Here is an 18,758-nt window from a genome sequence, read left to right on the forward strand (position 1 = left end):
TTCATTGCAGCAATATTTCTAATACAAAAATGAAAACTAAGCATTTACCTATAAGAAAAAGTAAGGTATAGACACACAATGGAATTCAGTGAGCTATTTTTTTTTAAATGGAGAAAATATCCATACACTATTACTAGAGAGTGATCTCCAGAATATAATGTATAGTGGGGAAAACAACAAAGGTGGAGAAAAAACACACACAGTATCCCACTTTCTACTTAAGAAAGGGGTGACACAAGTCCATATTAATGTCATTAGTAATTTGTTTACATGTGTTTAAAATGGGATATTTTTCAAATAAAGTTTTACCTCTATATGGGGAAGAAAAGGAACACTGAAATCAATAGGATAAAACCTCTTTCTTTGAACGTAACTTGTCTTATAGCTTCGACTTTGGAATTATGTTAATATTTTACATAATTATAAAAAAATAAATTTTAAAAGCAATTCAAAGAAAAATAAAATATGTATGTGATTGGTGACATAACTATACAGTAACTGTACATGGTTCTATGTCCCTATAGGAATATACCCTAATGACAAAACAAGCTGCACAAATCTTAATACTGTTTTCCATAATCATACTTTGGTGATGGTGTCAGTATTTTAATACTGATACTATTATGTGTGTATTGTAACTTAAGACAGATGAGTAATTATGTTGATATCACTTAGTATTAGCAATTTTTCTATGAGAAGAAGCGACAACAGTTGTAAGATTAATGACTTTAAATAAAAATTCCATAACCCTGAATTGGAACTGGAAATGTCCGTATAACTAACATTGTAGTTTATACTTAAAACAAACAAACAAACAAAAATATGTTTCCTAGCTCTTTCAACTAGGTCTAGAAACAGTGACCAACCTACTATATAGTGTATAGGATTTCTTGTTATACTAGAAAGCCTATCTAATGTGTACAAGCGGGGTAATTGTTCTATTTTTCTTTACTTAATATGTTTATAATTTTCTACAACTAGAAAGATTTAAAATTTAAAGCTCAGCGAGAAATAAACTGATTTTTAAAAGTACCTTGACTATGAAGATATTTGAAAATGGAGAGTTAGAAATGTTTCTATGTTATATGGTTTTGTGAAGGAGGAAGGTTCATCAATACAATGTCACATTAAAAACAGAAAACAGAATCTTCCAAACTTCAAATCAATGTTTCATTGACTTTTGAATCCTTTTGTTAAAAATATAAAAACACAATACTTTCCAATGAGTTTTTCTTAACAATATATTGACATATATATTATGTAAATATTAATATAAAAATCATTGCATTGATGGCAGATATATTTGAAAAACAACTAGATCATAATTTACAAAGTTAACAATGCAATTACCTACTTCCATTTGGATCTGTGAAATAATTGTGATTATGTTTTTCAGCTCTGATCAACATTAAAACTAAGTATTGAAATAAGCTGAGCTTAAAAATCAACCTGCCCATTCAGTCAAGGTAGTTTCCAACCAGAATTTTCAAAATCAGTGAAGCATATTTACTCACACTGCAGTAACTAAAAACAAATATATAATGAAATAGGGGCCCTTACCTCACTCCATATATAAAAATTAACTCAACATGGATCAATGACCTAAATACAAGAGCTAAGCTATTAAAAGAAAATGTAGGGGTACATTTTCATGACCTTGGATTTGGCAATGGATTCTTACATTTGACATCAAAAGCACAAGCAACTACAGAAAAAAGAGATAAACTGAACTTCATCAATATTCAAAAGTACTGTGCACCAAAGACATTATCACCAACCTGTACAGTAGGAGAAGGGTTTGCAAATCATGTATCTGATACAGGTCCAGTATCCAGAATACATCGAGAATGCTTTCTACTCAACAAGACAAACAACCCAATTAAAAAATACACAAAGGAAAAAAAAATACACAAAGGACTTGAATACGCATTTTTCCCGATAGATATTTAAATGGCAAACAAGCATATGAGAAGATATTCAACATTACTGGTCACAGAGCAAATGCAAATCAAACCACAATGAGATACCACTTCACACTTAATAGGAGGGCTATTTAAAAAACACTGAAAAATAGCAGGTGTTGTGAGGCCGTGAAGAAACAGGAATGCTTACAAGTCCCTGGTGGTAATGCAAAATGGAGCAGCAGCTATGGAAAATCCTTTGGTAGCTCTTAGTTCTTCAAACGGTAACCACACAATTACCACATGACACAGCATTATTTGGAATGACCAATGGAGGAAACAACACAAGTGCCCATCAACAAATGAATGAATAAACAAATTGTCACATATCCAGATAATGAAATAGTTTTCAGCCATACAAAGGAATGAAGATACATGAGACAACTTGGATGAACTTCAAACACATCATGCAAAGAAGGCAGACGTGAAGGGTCACATATGGCATGATTCCTGTTATATGGAGTGTCCAGAATTGGCAAATCCAGAGGCAGACCACAGTGGTGCCCGCAGATGGGTGCAAGAGGGATTGGGGAGTGATTACTTAATGGATATGGGCTACTTTTCCAGGGTGATGGAAAAGTTTTGGAAGTAAAGAGCTGAGTGGTGAGTGCTAACACTGTGACTACACAGAATGCCACCGATTGTACACATTAAAATGGTAAAGTGTATGTTATGTGAATTTCACCTAAATTAAAACAAAAGTACATGTAATAACAATAGTATAGTCCAAGGAAAGGATGTTTTGTAAACGTTTGGAAGCTAAAAAAAAAAAAAAAATCAAATCTTAAATATTTTGGTTTTATCTCATTTTCCTTTCATTTCTTTTCTAATACATGTTCTTCCATACATGTGTGTCTGTGTGCTCAAAATTTGTAGCACTAGGGAAGCACGATTTAAAACTTTGGACACTGCTGCTCTAGATCCAGGGTAATAAACCTGTAACGCACAGGGTGAACCCACAGACATACTCTACGTACCTTGGCGGAATCATGTTTCAAATTTCATTTTCGATGCCTTTATGCAGGTTATGCATTTGCTAATTCAATGCAATTCTTTCATACCCTAGTGCTGTATCTTTTTTGGTGACCCAAACAATGTTTCTTGCCCAGCAATGATCAAATAGGTATTTGAATTTTGAACCCTCCAGCTAGGGATTGGGTATATCCACATTTCACATCAATAGTTCGCCTTCTGTTCTTAATGAGCATTAAAAACGGTGAGACAGTGCTCGACTTACCCACACAAGGCAGAGAGTAGCCGAGCTCAGGGTCATGGATAAACTGCCGGTCATTGAGTCTCGTCACGCAGTACAAGTGGAAACAGTCTAAGCAAATCACATGGCGGTCGTTGCACTGGAAAACCAGGACAGGGCTCCTGCATGGATAAAGAAGGACATTTTCTTTAGTGCCCCTAAGGGTGGAAAGGCGACATGTGTGGTAGGACACGTGGTTGCTTAGTGTGTGCTGTGTATGCAGACCTGCTGCTCAGCACTGAGCTCGGACATGTTAGCACCACGTCTTCAAAGCTGGAAGCACTCCACTGACCATAGAGAACGCTGATTTTCTTAATTCCGTATTTTTGATGTTAACAGATTTACCAATCAACTGTTTAAACCCAAGCTCAGACATACCCTTTTTCTAGAAGCCTTCCCTGATTCATAATCCCCAGTTAGCTTACTAATCAAGCCACACACTTACATGTATTTCTACTGATCCACCATCACATCACAGTATTGACAAGTTTCTCCTCTCGGATGGACTGTGACCTCCTTGAAAGTAGATACTGTGCGTGCTTTACACCGAAAATCTCGTAGTGCCAGGCATTGTAAGGTTTTACATAAATGTTCCTTAATTTTAATTTATAATAATACATAGAATCTGAACTTCCCCCAAATCAAAAGAAAGTTACTATCACAGCAAAGCAGGCATGTGAAACAGCTCATATTTCATTGTTAAGTAGAAAAGTCGGATTTCAAACTAAAAGATTTCCCAGCAGAGATTCTTCTACTGCAACATTTCGTCCATTCTGCCACCCCCATCGCACCCAAACATCCAATTTCTCAAAGTAAGGTGAGGAGATTACAAATGCATCGATATATATAAGTCCTAAAATTTTTGGATTATTGTAGGAAAAAAAAAAAAATCTCCTGAATAGCCATATATTTTTTTGCTGGCAAATGAACCATACAATTTTATGACAATATATATTAACTTGACATCAGCCCTAAGGCAATTTTAATAGTAAGAAAGTCATTGGAGTTTATTAGATAAGCCTATTCTCTGTGCAATGATAACAAAATAGTTTTCATTTGACACACAATTCCTAACAGATAAGAGTTCTTCAAAACCTCTTTTCCCAGAAAAACTGACCCTAAACATTAATGTTAGAAGATAATTTCTTAACTATTAAACGGTTTCCAAAATTCTGTTTTCCCACTTATTTCAAAGCAATATCTAATACAAAAAAACAAAATGGGGGAAAAAAAAACAACCTTGGTATTTTAATGTCATGGATCTACAGGAAAATGGTCAACTTAATCTGAGCAAGAGTGTCTGTCTCTAAATATTTTGATGTGTTTCTATTTCCCATCTGAAGTCCTTTTAGGGACACCAACTCCATTTCCAGGGCCAATTTCAATTAAGCCATGACTGTGTTCTTTCAGCCTTTTTTCTGGTAACAGCTTTCCCCTTGAAGATGATACAATGTAATGCTTTCCGATGCCTAGTGTGAGTCACGCATGTGCACAGGCACAAGCACACACACACACCTTATTCACTCTTTATGACACCACCGAGTGGCTGTTTTACCTGCTCCTCTCACACACAGCTAAGTTCTGTGAAAAATACTGTCCATTCTGCCTTTAGCAACATGCTCAGTTGAGCCTGTGTAGACGCTTAGTCTGCTATCCACACATGGAAATCCGGGAGAAAATATTAGAACATTTATAAAAATGTTCCTATATATATAACTAGGTTAAAAAGAAAGCTTAGCAATTACCCTGTAGAATAACTATAAAGAAAACTTAAAGCCAAAGCAGTCAGCATGTAAACTATTGTCACAGTGACTCTTAGAGATGGTAAGGCACGTGGTATGCAGCCATTGGTCTAACAAATGAGTTCTTTCCCATCCCGATTAGAAGGAAAACTAGAAAGAGTTCTCATTCACGGGTGGACAACAGGACACACTACAGTTTTGCACTTTAGTTTGAATATGTTCCCAAAGGACTCAGACCATCCAAACCCGCAGGACAGTGATTGCTCAACTTCACGGATGACACCCTACTACTGGGAACAGATCAGCAAGAAATGGTGTTATAACTGCATCGGAGGCCGTGGTATGAGGTGAAGCCTGTGAGATCCAGGGGCCCATCACGTTCGGGAAGGTTTTAGAGGCCCGATGTTTGTGGCATGAACAGACACACCAGAGAAATGAAGGACCCAGTCGTCCAGCATGCCCCTCCCCCCACTGAGAATTTGAGTAAAAAGATATAGACACAGATGTACACGTTATGTATAGGTATGTATTTCACATAGAATGATCAGCCTGTTGGATATTTTTTTGTAGTTATGAGGCAAGATTGCTTCTGTCTTATTAAGAATAACCCTAGTACTTATGAACAAGTTAGCAGGACACAGAGAAAGGTTATTAGATTAATCAGTTGAGTCACCCGAGAAAATGAGTACAAATCATTTCATGGCCAGAAGGACTATATAACTGACTTCCTAAGTGCTAGATAAAAGAGGAAATAGGGGAACGGTAGTATTTAGGAGCACCTACTTGGGTTAGGACACTTGTCTGGAACTTCACACGTTTTTGTCCATTTCATCCTCCTGAAACAAAGCACCCCGACTGTGCCGTACCCCTCGCCCTCTCTCGGCCTCCACGCAGGCCGGTCGGCGTGATCCCTGCAAACCCTAGTGCACTTCTAGTTCCTTTATCCTAGACTCATACATACTCTTTGTCGTCCATTCCTGTAGCAGAATGCTAGTTTTTATATTTAAACCAAAATTGCAAGGTCCAGTTCAAGACTAAAGACCTCCAAGGAACTTTTTCGGGAGGCCAGCTCTTCACTGATTTGTCCCATTCTCCTACCTTTCCTCCACAGAGCCCATCACAAAGTGCTTTTATTCGCGTTTCATACATTGCCACCTTAGCTGTCAGCACTGAATGGAAGGTCCTGAGGCCACAACAGAGGCCACACTTGACTGACGGCCCCATGACTCATGCCTCACCAAATACCACGCCGAGCACACGAATGATGGAATCGATAGTTACAGGTGGTACCTGCGCACAGACACACGGAGTGTTCTTATTTTATATTTTCTCTGCTCCCATTGATACATTTTTTCCTTTTTACTCAGCTTCTCATTGAGCAACTACATTGGCTAAAGTGGCCCTTAATAAACACATGTGGAATACAGCCCTGAATGAAAGAATAAACACCTTAGAGTCATAATTGGTATGCGTGTTGGCTGGGAAACACGTATGTACACAATCATGGTGCGTAGTCTGGGGACACGACACGTATGTGGCACAAATATCACACGGGAGCCCAGGAAGAGAGAGAGAGAGATGAAAAGGGTTGGGACAGACACAGTTCTGGCCAGGGGCAGTGGCCGTGGGGACTCTAGCAGACCGACTTAGCATATGGTCTTAGGTCCTTGGATTCTGGAAGGCCCTGAAACATGGGAAGGGCATGATGTTTCAGAAAGTTCAGTCCTGAGGACAGTTTGGAAAGACAGAAGCTGGAAGTCATGAAAACCACTCGGAGGTCATTTTAATAACTCAGACACGAGTCACTAAGGAACTTGACATTGGTGTGCTTGTGGTTTCAGGAACGGGAATGAAAAGATGGATGGGGGTGACATTTCTGAGAAGAACCTGCCAGAACTTATCTTCTCTTGGGTCTTTGTTCCTCCTGACATTCCTCTGTGCCCTTTGCTCAAATTACACATAAATGTTAATTGATCAATCTAGAAAATGATTTTGCCCCAGTGAGTCGGGTTACAAAGCAGTTAATCAAAGGTTACATAAAGTTCTCAATCATATGTAAAAGGAATTATAAATGCTACATTTGACATTATTGAAGAGTTATTTGTAAGCAATGACTTCCCCACGTTTATTAAAGGACTGATCCAAAGGCCTTCTGAATATTACGCGTAACTGAAGGAGTCGTAGCAAAAACTACGGCAGACATCCACATATATCACAGAGTAGAATATCATTACACAGGGGTCCAAACATTTGAACTATTGCAGATTAGTTCTCTATTATCTATAAAATAGCAACACTTTTCATATTTATATGATAAAATGTGCAGTTTAATCTGCTCTCTACCTCATTTGTTCTTGTTGTCTCTCCCTCTATCTCTCCCTCTATCTCTATCTATCTATCTGCCAAAATCTATTTTTCTGTCTCCGTTTGTCTACTTCTTTCTCACATACACATCTTCATTTATACCCATTAAGGGAGAGGCTATGGTTGTAACTTATCAACTCAATGCAACACATATCGAATGGAATGTCCCAGAAATTTTTAGATATGAAAAGATAAGGAAGCAAGTCTAAAACCTAAATCTAATAAAGTGGGTAGGAGAGGGGCACACTAACGGCTACAGAGCAGAACATTCCCGTTAGGTGAGAGATGCAGGCAGTGAGCAGGCAGGCTGGGTGCTCAGCAAGCTCCGACAGCCTCCCAGTGCTGGTTTCCACACCTCAACGACTGACCAAGGCTACAACAGGGCAAATGCAAACATGGCAATGAGTGATTTCCAGGACTCGACTAGAACAAACACTGCAGCTCTGGCCTGTGCTCTCTCCTGGGCCACTTGCTCTGAAGGAAGTTCGGCCATGTTGCGAGGACCCTCCAGCTGTCCTATAGAGAAGTCCCTGGGGGCAAGGACCTGGGGCCTGCTGCCAACAGCCAGCACTGACTTGGCAGCCACCTGAGTTAGTCACCTCTGAAGCAGACTGGCCAGCTCAAGGCAAGCCTCCAAGTGACTGTAGCCCTCAGGTGACATCTTGACTATAACTTCATGGCATGCCCTGAACCATCCAGCTAAGCTGCTCTCAAACTCTATGGCAATGGTGTGAGATAACATTTACTGTTATCTTAAGCCACTAAGTTTTGGGATAATTTCTTTCAAACGCAGCAATGCAACTAATAAGGTTTAGAGGAGGAAGAGAGGATACTTAGTAGATCAGAGAAGGATTTATGCAAGTAGTGGCATTTGAAGGAGAGTCAGGATTCCAGGGAATGCAGATGGAGAAAAATCCAGATCAAGAGCAGAAGAGGCGGAAACTGTAAAGTCCAGAGCACAGAGGGAGTGTGCTGAGTCCGCCAGTGGAGGTGGTTTCTTCATTCACTCCAATGAAAAGCAACATTAAATACAAATATATGCATATATGTGTGTGTATATAGATATATGTGTGCGTGTGTGTGTGTGTGTATATATACACACACACCTATATCTCACAAGTGCTTGCAGCATATATGTAAAATTCCCAGGAGTTATAGTTGTTCACGTACCAAGGGTTTGTAGATAGCTTTGAGGGATTGTTAACTGGGGCATGACATCTATATTGAGTTGCACAGACTAAATACTGTAAAAACAACACGTGAATTTTTGAGGGTCAAGTTGGGATATACATATATAATATACACATACATATATACATATATATGTATACAAACACACATATATATACATATATACGTGTGTGTATGGATAATAGAATCATTCAAAATGCAATGAAAAGCGATGCAAGTTAGAACGCAGCTATTAAGTGCAAATCATTCAGGAGATAAAAATAAAATTTCCTCACTGGAGGGAGAAAGTTAGTCCTTAAATTTGGCTAACCTAACTTGACCCTCAAAAATTCATGTGTTGTTTTTACAGTATTTAGTCTGTGCAACTCAACACAGATGTCACGCCCCGGTTAGCAATCCCTCAAAGCTGTCTACAAACCATCGGTACATCAACAACTCTGATTCCTGGGAATTTTATAAAGCAATTAATTCTATAAAAATCATTAGAGGAGGAAAACTACACCATGAAGTGACTTGAATTTATCTTTTTCAACTGTCACTTTAAATCTCTTTTAGTTAGAGATAGCTTATAAACAATAAATAAATAAATGACTGAAATCTTGGAAACCAATGCATTTTCACTTAATCTACATTTAGCAACATCACCTATTAATTGCCCAACTGTACTACAGATAAAGAAGTCTCCAACACACAGCCAGCCTGCAGAAGTGCCGGAGATCACATTTCAGCCACATATGTCATGTGAGTTCATTATGTGAGTTAGCCAAATGAGAAAGTCCAGTCACTGGAGAGGTCCCCTATCCAACATACTAATTGACAGACTCAACACTTAGAAATTAAAATAAGCTTCAACAGTTGAATGACCTTCAAAATTCCTTCTAGCAGCCAAGTTTAAAATCCCAAAGTTGAGTTCACTTGCCCATTCGTCTGCTTGGTCTCAGAATCCTATGAAGGCGCTGCACATAGCTCCTGGACGAGCTCATTAGCTACACCTCCAATGTCTTCCATCTCCTCTGCGCACGTGCTCTGCTCTATCTAGTCCACTTTGCTGCACACACACAAAAAGGGTTCACACTGGCTTTGCAAGCTTACTTGCAGGAGAGCCAGTATTTCAGCATATGCAACATACCCAAGGAAAAGACTCTATGTCTACATCCTAGAATCACTTTCATTTGTCAATTCTGCCAGTAGTTTTGAAAAACCGCTACAAGCCAGGTATTGTCCTATGGATGTCACATCAAAGTGAACAAGACAGGGTCCTTCCCCTCTGAAGGTCATAGTTCTATAGGGTTGAAGACAAACAAGTAATTATGTCATAGTGTAGCCACCACAAGGAGGGGTCTAGAGACCACCCAACCCCAGGTCTGGGGTGCATGGGGCGGTCCCATGATAGCTCTTACTCAGTCCATACAGAGGGAAGTTAGGAAACAAACTAAATGGCTTCTCTTGCTTATAAAGGCTTTACATAAAACATTACATAAAATGATGAGTAAATATGCTATGAAGGAAATGATTAAGAAAACATAAACTCGTTCTCGTCTTCCCTAATTGGCAAAATTCCCCTTTCCTCTTTAATCCTCTTTCAGTAATTCTATATCCCACCTGTGGCATTCAGTGTTATTGAATTCAAGAGAATTTCTAACCTCAGCATTTGTTCCAAAGTTTGATCCCACTGCTGAATACTCTGCAACCTCGCTTGTCATTAATGTGCAAATTCACTCCTGGAAGACAACCTGCTTTTGTGTATCCTGCGGTCATAATACTCACCAACATGTTTCAAATTGTCACAAGTGCTTGCAAGGTAAGACCTTACAGTTTCATGGGCATCTTTTCCGCAGCGGGGCTAACGCCTGACCTCACGTATATGGGGTGGGTGGGGGTCGGGGGCAAGTGCTCTGCGCAAGGCCTTCTGCTGTGCGTGGACCAGGGCTCTTTATGTAACGGCTCCCTATCAAGTTCACCACATCCCTGCTGATGTGTTAACTTTTCTACTTCCTGTCACGTAGAGAAATATGGGAGTTTCAAGTAGCAGCCACTTTTTCTGTCTCAGACCTGTTTCCTTTCAATATTTACTTACTGATTATGAGAGAATCTACGAAGTAGGAGCTATAGAAATCGCTGAGTCAACGTAAAGAGTAGAAAAAGTAATGGTTTCTAGAGCCAATGGGTTAGGTCTTCGAGTGTTGGTGTGATCTGAATTCTAACTCGTTAGCATCATGCTGGCTGACAGCTGAGTCACACCCACGCCATGTCCACTGTCTTCCTCCCACCCTGGCCCCCTATGCAATTTAGTCAGCACACTTCAGCGGAAGGTATTCTAAAGTAGCTTTCATCGTGGCAGGTCTTGGCCACAATTATAGTTACCCGTTGCTAATGCATTAACACCCCAGGATTTCCTTCTGCCTTTCAGAACCCTCCACAAGCTAGATTTACCCCATAATGTGTATCCCCCAAATTGCCATTCACACATTCTTCTGTTTCTCTCAGATCAGTCTCCACTTAGCTTCCAGACCACCTTCTTCCTTATGCTCTTCGCCCTGTGTGCAAAGTTCTGCCCTACTTGTCTTCATTTCCCCCAACATGGTCAACTTTCAGCTCAAATCCAACCTCCTTCAGGAAGCTTTTTTTCAGTAAAACTCCAACTCATATTGATTGTCCACTCACTTCCTAATTTCCTGTAATGCTTATGTTTATAAAGTATTATTTTTATATATTCAACTTAGTATTTTATTTCATATCATTTGCATTGTTTCATGAGCCTATGTCAGGTCTCACCCATTCAAACTCAAAACATATCAACTGAGGAGTTGCCGTGTGCTGACACCTTTGTTCCATGTGGGGAGGGGGAGATATAGTTCTCCCCAAGGAATTCTGTCTAAGGGTGAGAGATATATAAGCCTGAGGCATTTTGGGAGAACTAATGAGAAGCAACTTAATCCCGTGTTGGTCAGGCAGAGACTGTCTCCTGAAAGAAGAAAAATATAAAGTAAAAGGCAAGAAGGAGTTAGCCTGATCAAGAAACTAGAGGGAAGCGAGGAAAGCATGTAAAAACACTGAAAATGGAATAAAGTTAGGTAGGGCTAGGGAACCATATTGTATATTTTTATATTCTCCCCTTAGCCTTTATCAAAGTTCTGAAAAATGAAACTAAAACATAATGATACTGCTTCATAAGTCCCATATGTAAGTCAATGTTTTAAGTTTATATAACACCTTACGTGTAGTTGAATTAGGTCCTATTATTTATATCATTTTGAACCATTAACAATAAACAGCGTATGCAAAATAAAAATATGAAGCCATGGTTACAAAAGAGAATTAATGGATTATTAATTTCCTCCAGATGGTGTCAATCTTTAAAAAAAATCATTTCATTTTAATATTGTTTATTTATACTTCTAAATGTAATTACTGTTGACACGTTGAACTCAAACATAAACCATTAACTTCTAGAAGTGTTAGACTATAAACACCATAATGTAACAATGCAATTTAGAATTAAAAAAATAAACTTTTCTTTCTTAAAAGTTAAATTTTTAAAAGCAAAGAGGTCAACGCTTTTTTGTAATAATTCATTACAATGACTTGGTGTACTAGCGACATCCCCAAATTTTCTTGCTAAAGGCATTTATACCAAACAGACACTGAGAAATAATTGTAAATAATGGGTAAATCATAATAAAATAACTGTTGCATGTAACGAAATGAAATTAACAATTCCAAAGGGTATTTGGCCCATGAGAGGAAGACGCATCTCATGAAAAATTATCACATTACTTTCCTATCCCCCAACTAATGGAATTAATTTCAATCCTCAAAATTGTAGTTATAAAAGTCCACGGATGCTCAAAATTACATTTATAGGAGCCACGTTCTTCTGAGTTGCAATCTCAGAGCTCACTCTGTTCAGACTGTGTGTATAGCTCAAGAAAGCTGATGCCAGGTTTAACATACAATGCTTTCTGGGTCACGGCGCTCGCAGAGCTGCTGTGTGGCACAACTATTCAGTCGTTGGAATTGCCATCTGTAACATATGCCAACGCATGCACGTTTCTGCCTTTGTTTTTTCTTTTGTGAATAACAGCTAGGAGCAGATAATGCCCAGCTCCACTGCACTGTGCTAAATTGAGAAAGATATGAAGACAGATCTTGTTTAGATAAGAACCCCACTGTGAAATAAATTATTCTGGTGTAGCCCCAGATCTCATGACAGGAAATATTAATGTGCTAAGAATCGTTCCAGTGGTCGTGGATGTTAGGAGCTACTTAACATGGGAAATTCTTACAGACACGGAGTGCTTGGAATTTTACGTCTTTTGCTGCCATCTCACCAAACCTTGCACAGAGCTTTACTCATCAGTCTTTCACTCATTCATAAAGTGAATGAATGATGAATGCTAATAGGATGTCAGGTCTTTTATTCATTTTATCGGAGAAACATTAAAAATCAGGTCCTCTGACGTAGAGCAGTTTTAAATGAAGAACCTGCCTGAAAGATTGTAGACATCTTAAAACAGTTCTATAATGAAAATGTCTCAAAATGAGGAGGTATTGTGAAATTCCTGAGGTATCATGACATGAATTGAGCATTAAAATATCAACATAATTAAAAAGTTTGTGGAGCATAGTAGATAAAATTATTTTCCTAATTTAGTTTTTTTGTTTTACATATAGCCAGAAATGCAGTGAGTAGCATGTCAAAATACTTCCCTGAAAATAACCAAAATCAACATGGCATAATAATAAAAATCCAAATGAATTCATGTATAAAACCCAGATAAGGGAATTTGTGCAAAGACGCAATTAATTGCCTGCCCTGCACATCCCAAGACCTTGGAGGTTGGGGGAAGATTAGAAAGAACCCCAGGAAAGGCTGTGTGAGTTGGCTGTGCCGGGAGCTGGCCTCAGAACCATTTCTGTAAAATAAGGGTGTGTGACTTGAATAATATTGAATGTCAACTATAATTAAATATACATGTGTACACACACACACACACACACACACACACACAAAGAGTCATGGTATATAAAGCACAGCATAGGGAATAGAGTTAATGGAATTGTAACAGTTACATACAACGTCAGAGGGGTAGTAGACTGGGGGGGGTGATCACTTTGTGAGGGGTGTAAATGTCTATTACATTGTTTTGTACACCTGAAACTAATAAAAAAATACCCCATGAAAATAAAATCACTTATCTCTTCTGTTTGAAAAAATAAAATAAATAAAACGAGAGTGTGTGAAATGGCAGGTTAGCTATGGCACTCTCAAAAGACCTTTTGGACGCGGAGATTTTAAAATCTTCCATTTGTATGATCACAACATTTCTTCCTCACTGTCAGCCTGTGGAATATAAACCTTACTTGAAATAATGTGCAGAAGACATATCTAGCTTTATGCAAAGGACTCTAGCTTTACACAGCCATTTGAACTAATGCACGTGTTGTTCGCAAAGCTAAGAATTTGGGGATTTCTGGAGATTTCACTTCCTGGAAGACACATTGGGAGGGAGGTCCTGACCCAGTATACTGAAAGGAAATCAGAAAAGGTTTATTGATATTAAAAAAAAAAAAAGCAACAAAATATGTTATATAACTTTCGACAAAAGTTAATTTTGAAGTTCCTTTTTTTTTTTTTCCCAAGAAGGTCAGCTGGTGATTGGAGCCAGCAGCAGAGGACAGAGGGGCGTGGACAGAGCCACGTGCCCTCTGCTGTGCTCCGCCCCCAGAACTCCCCCAGGGCTTTCTCATAGCACCTGCCACAGTGTCTTCGGTTACGTTTCATTGTCCACATTCTCTCTAGACCAGAGGTCCGCACACTCCAGCTGGGGGCCACTGTGCCCACCGCCTGCTTTGTAAATAAAGTTTTATTTGCATGTTGTCTATGGTGGCTTTTGCTCCATAAAGGCAGAGTTGGGTGGCAGTCACCGGCCCGTATGGACCACACAGGCCAGACGATCGCCTGGCCCTTTACAGAAAAGGTTTCTCGCACACGCTCTTGACTCCATAAAGACAAAGGCTGTCTGTCCTCTGCTGTCCCCAGTGCCTGGCCTACAGCTGGTGTTTGGTAAATGCTCGTGCTCTCAAGGATTCACAAACTGACTGTCGGACTAAATGAATGAATGAGTGAGAGTGATCAGGGACAGAAAGTGAAGGTAAACAGAAGCGCCAAGGAGCCAGAGGTCACACGTGTGCAGTGGTAAGAGGCCTGTAGCAGCTCACTGGTTTGCGCTAAGCCTTCTCAAGGCTGCAAACAAACATTACCGCCCTTCATTCAGGCCATTTCTTTTGATTAAGCTGACCAGGTTTCACCCAGAGAGTGTCCCGTGCATACAATTCCCACATGGCAGAAAGGAAAAGGGAACCTTGATTAGCTGATGAAAAGTGATACAAGAAAATGGGGTGGGGCCATGTGACTCTGCTACCGATTGGTCGGCCCGACTTTTACACCGACTCCCGAAAGACACGCTGTGCACAGATGTTGCAGAAAAGGGCTCCAGGGGGAGGAACAGCTGGCGAAAAGACCCTAAGGGGGAACAGCTGGTCATGCTCGAAGACAGAAAAGGCAGTGTGATGGGGACAGGGTGAGCAGGGAGGGGGAGGGGGGAGTGGACCAGGATAGGGTCTGGGGAGATGGGTCCGCCATAGGCAGCCTCTGTTGAAAGTCAGTAATCCAACTCCTCTAAGTGGGAAGTCAATACACATTTTTAAGCCAGGATGTCATTTATGTTTAAGAAATCGCTCTAAGTTTGTGTGAGGAGTGGACTGTGGTATACAAGAAAGAAAGGGGGCCCTAGGGACCCTGTGCAGTACTCCTGGGGGACAAGGTGGTGGTGTGGACCAAGCAGTAGAGACATGGACAGATGGACAATGTCTGGGACGACAGCATCTGCATGTCTCCTCCTGAGCTGCTTTCCGTTTTCACTAGCAACTGTAGATTTCTCCACTTGTAGCCGTCCTGAAGATCATATCCCCAAACCCAGGGGACCACTGCCATAAAATGAACACCTTTCCAATTACTTTCTATGGAAATGGAGACTTTCTGGTGGTTTCAAAACAAATTTAATTCAAACTCTTTGCCTAAGGCCTACATTAAAGGCTAATGAGCCTAATAATAAAACAGTATATTACTAAAACTTTAAAACTATGTTTCCATTACTCATCCAACTTGGATTCACTGATCCCATCATGTGCTTAGGCACGGGACACCGTGAGGGCACAGGACATCGACGAGAGGTGCACTGATGACCCACTGTGGGCTGGCAGGGCTGTCCGTCTATGAGGCAGGGGCGGGGTGAGTGTGGGGGCAACGTCTTTAGACAGGGAACCAGTACTGAAGATAGAGATATTTGGGAAGTGAAACGGAGGATACTCAGAGGTTAATTACCCTGAGGCAGAGAGGAGATCACGCATTACATCCAGCTTCTCCTTTTAAACATTTATCAGATGCTTCCAGCGGGCCAGGCTCCCTGCTAAGTGCTTTGTCTGCATTATTTATTTAATCCACTGAACTTTAAGAGCCTCAGGAGGGCAGGGCCCACGTCTGCCTTTCTCCTCTGCAATCTCAGTACCTGACATTGGGCCTAGCACGTAGGAAAAGTTCAAAAATATTTGTTGAGTGAAAGGAGAGGTGGCTCCCCGGCACTCGCATAACAACAGCAGTGAAATGTCCTTACACAGAGGACAGGCGAGGATGCTGAGGCTTAAAGAGCTGGGAGGCAGCGTCGTCCCACAGCCAGTGCCCAAGCAGGCACCAGCACCACTTCCCCTTAGGCCCCTCTCAGACCCCTCACTATTGCATCACACTGCCTTCATCTAGTCCCTGACATTGGTCACACTGGCTGACACAGGACAAAAACAACTGGCCAAGTCGCAGGATGGAAACACAGGAAGGACTCTTTTCATTCTAGACTTGCTGAAGTTGCAATGTCTTTGGGATGCCAAGTGCACAGGTGCAGTGGTCCATGAACTTGGCAAAAGGTCAGACCTGGAACTTGGCCTGGGGACCCATCAGCCCAGAGGTGACGACTGAGGCCTGTCAGGAGGTGGGATCACCCACAGACAGTGTGGAAAATCAGGGGCGGAGGTGGTCCACAGAGGCCCCAGAGAACAGTGACAGCACAGCACAGCTGGTTTGAGTACAGCGCCTTCGCTTACTGGGCTTATAGATGTGAAATCGTTTCATTTGTTTCCAAAAACCGATAACAACTGTGTTCTGTCAAACAAACCTGCTGGGGGCAGTGGGCCCCCCAGCAAAATTCAGATTCCATGGCTTCCAGTCACTTTTGGTCATTCAAATAATCTAATGTCGGTCACCGTGAGAACAGCCCACTTGAGCGTCCATGTCATGCCCTGGAAGCGCTCGTCCCTGCGCTGCAGACAGGGAAGAGGTCCAGGTACCCCACGTGCCGGCACAGCGGGCGGGCCTGCTGGGGCGGCCGTGCGTGGGGTGGGTTAGCCCCATCCCACGGAGAGTGGAGCCTCTTCTCCTGAAATCTGCCTGCACGCAAGCAGTACTACAGGATTTCCTTCCTTACTCAACAAATGGTTGCGCTGTGTTAAACCACGGGCAAGACAGAGGTTTCTCTCACATTGAATTTGCAGACTGAAAAGGAAGATAGCATTAGTGAAGGAGAATTAATGGTAAAGTGTTGCGAAGCGATGCAAAGCAGGGAGGAGTCAGGGGAACAGGCCGACGTAGCCAGTCTGGGTGGCAAGGAAGGCTCCATGCAGGAGTCGTCACAGTTCTCCTAACAGAAACCAGGCTGATGCTTCCAAAATCACAGCTCACTCGCTCCTCTGCCCACTCCCTGGGATCCCTGCCCCCCTGCCCCCCCGGAGTAAAAGCCCAAGTCCTCATAGTGGCCTTGCTCAGTCCTCCCATCCTGCCCAACCACACACTCAGGCCCTCAACTCCGTCTTCTGTTTCAGTTTTTCCACCTTTTGCAGTAGATTTGCATTATCATTCCCAATGCTCCATCCCCCCCTTGGCCGGGTGACGGTACCCTTCCTCCAGCCAGAAGCTGAGTATATGTCCCCACCCTGCTGACCGTGGGCCGAGACTCACAGCTTGCTGAGACCAAGACGACGTGAGTGGATGTGATGCAATCGGGCCCTTGAACAGTGCTGTGTGCTACGTCGCCCTCCAGGGTCCCTGTCTTGCACCATGAGAAGGACTTCCCTTGAGTAGCCGCCAGTTCAAGGACGATGACACATTGAGCAGACTGGAAACATCCACTGTGGGAAGCAGAGCCCAGTGAGGCCCAGCCCTGAGCTGCTAAGGCAGGAGAAGCACAGAGGCGTGAGCAAGAGGCACCACCTACGTCACGTGTCCTCAGTTCTGTGCCGGTCCATTGCTGAGCTCTGGTTGACCAGTGACCCTCCACACAGTTTAATCATCTATGACACACATTGTTTATCATCTGCCTCTTACCACTACATGAAAAAACCATTAGGGCAGGGATCTCGTCTGCTCACTGTTGTATCCCCATGCTGGCACACGGCAGGTGCACAATATATGAGGTGTGATCACAAAATATGGTAAATGTTTAAATAAAAAAAAGAAAAAACTTATTACAATAAAAAGACACATTGCCATGAAAACATGATGGTGTGTCCTCAACCACCTTATTCACCGGATCTGGCACTGTGAGACTTCTGGCTCTACCCCAAAGTCAAATGACCATGAAAGGTAAACGTTTTGAATCGATTGAGGACATCGAGGCAGCCATGACAGCACAACTAAAGAGCCTCATGAAAGAGGACTTCCAGAACTGCTTCAGAAAGTGGCAAGAACGATGCGATAAGTGTGTTTGAAGTGAGGGGGATAATTTTGAAGGGGATTAATAGCAATGTGTCTTTTACTGTAATAATTATTTTTTTAAGTTAAATATTCACCGTATTGTTTGATCCACCTTGTAGGTGTGTTTAACAAATGAAGAAAGGGCTCATGTCAGATTCCCAAATGTCACCCCGCCATGAGCAGGGGGACTCTGTCCCATTCTGTTTCACTACAAAGAAGGAAAGAAAACTGAACGCAAAAGAGGTGTGGCGCCCACACAGAGGTTAGAAGCGGGTCTGCTGAAAGGCACGTGTGATGCTTCAGAGGTGGCACAGCTCCCTTGTGACCCATGGCTGCTCAGCAGGAAAACGCTGACAGGCACCGTAACAGATGCCCGGATGCCTTAACTATGAGTTCAGTGTCAACAGAGCAGTTATTGGTTGAGCAACACAGAGGCTCAGGAAGAA

At 41.6% G+C, this 18,758-nt stretch overlaps 1 protein-coding gene across 4 annotated transcripts in view; it reads right to left on the reverse strand.

Moving 5' to 3' along the window:
* PRKN (parkin RBR E3 ubiquitin protein ligase) overlaps positions 1-18,758 on the reverse strand; it is a 1,115,215-nt gene that overhangs the window by 355,549 nt on the left and 740,908 nt on the right. For all 4 annotated transcript variants that reach the window (XM_074333793.1, XM_074333791.1, XM_074333790.1 and 1 more), the window contains one exon: positions 3,199-3,335. In XM_074333793.1, the coding sequence (XP_074189894.1) occupies positions 3,199-3,335 (137 nt within the window). The remainder of the gene's footprint in view (positions 1-3,198; positions 3,336-18,758) is intronic.

This window comes from Rhinolophus sinicus, linkage group LG05, assembly GCF_036562045.2.
Source record: "Rhinolophus sinicus isolate RSC01 linkage group LG05, ASM3656204v1, whole genome shotgun sequence".
NCBI lineage: Eukaryota > Metazoa > Chordata > Mammalia > Chiroptera > Rhinolophidae > Rhinolophus > Rhinolophus sinicus.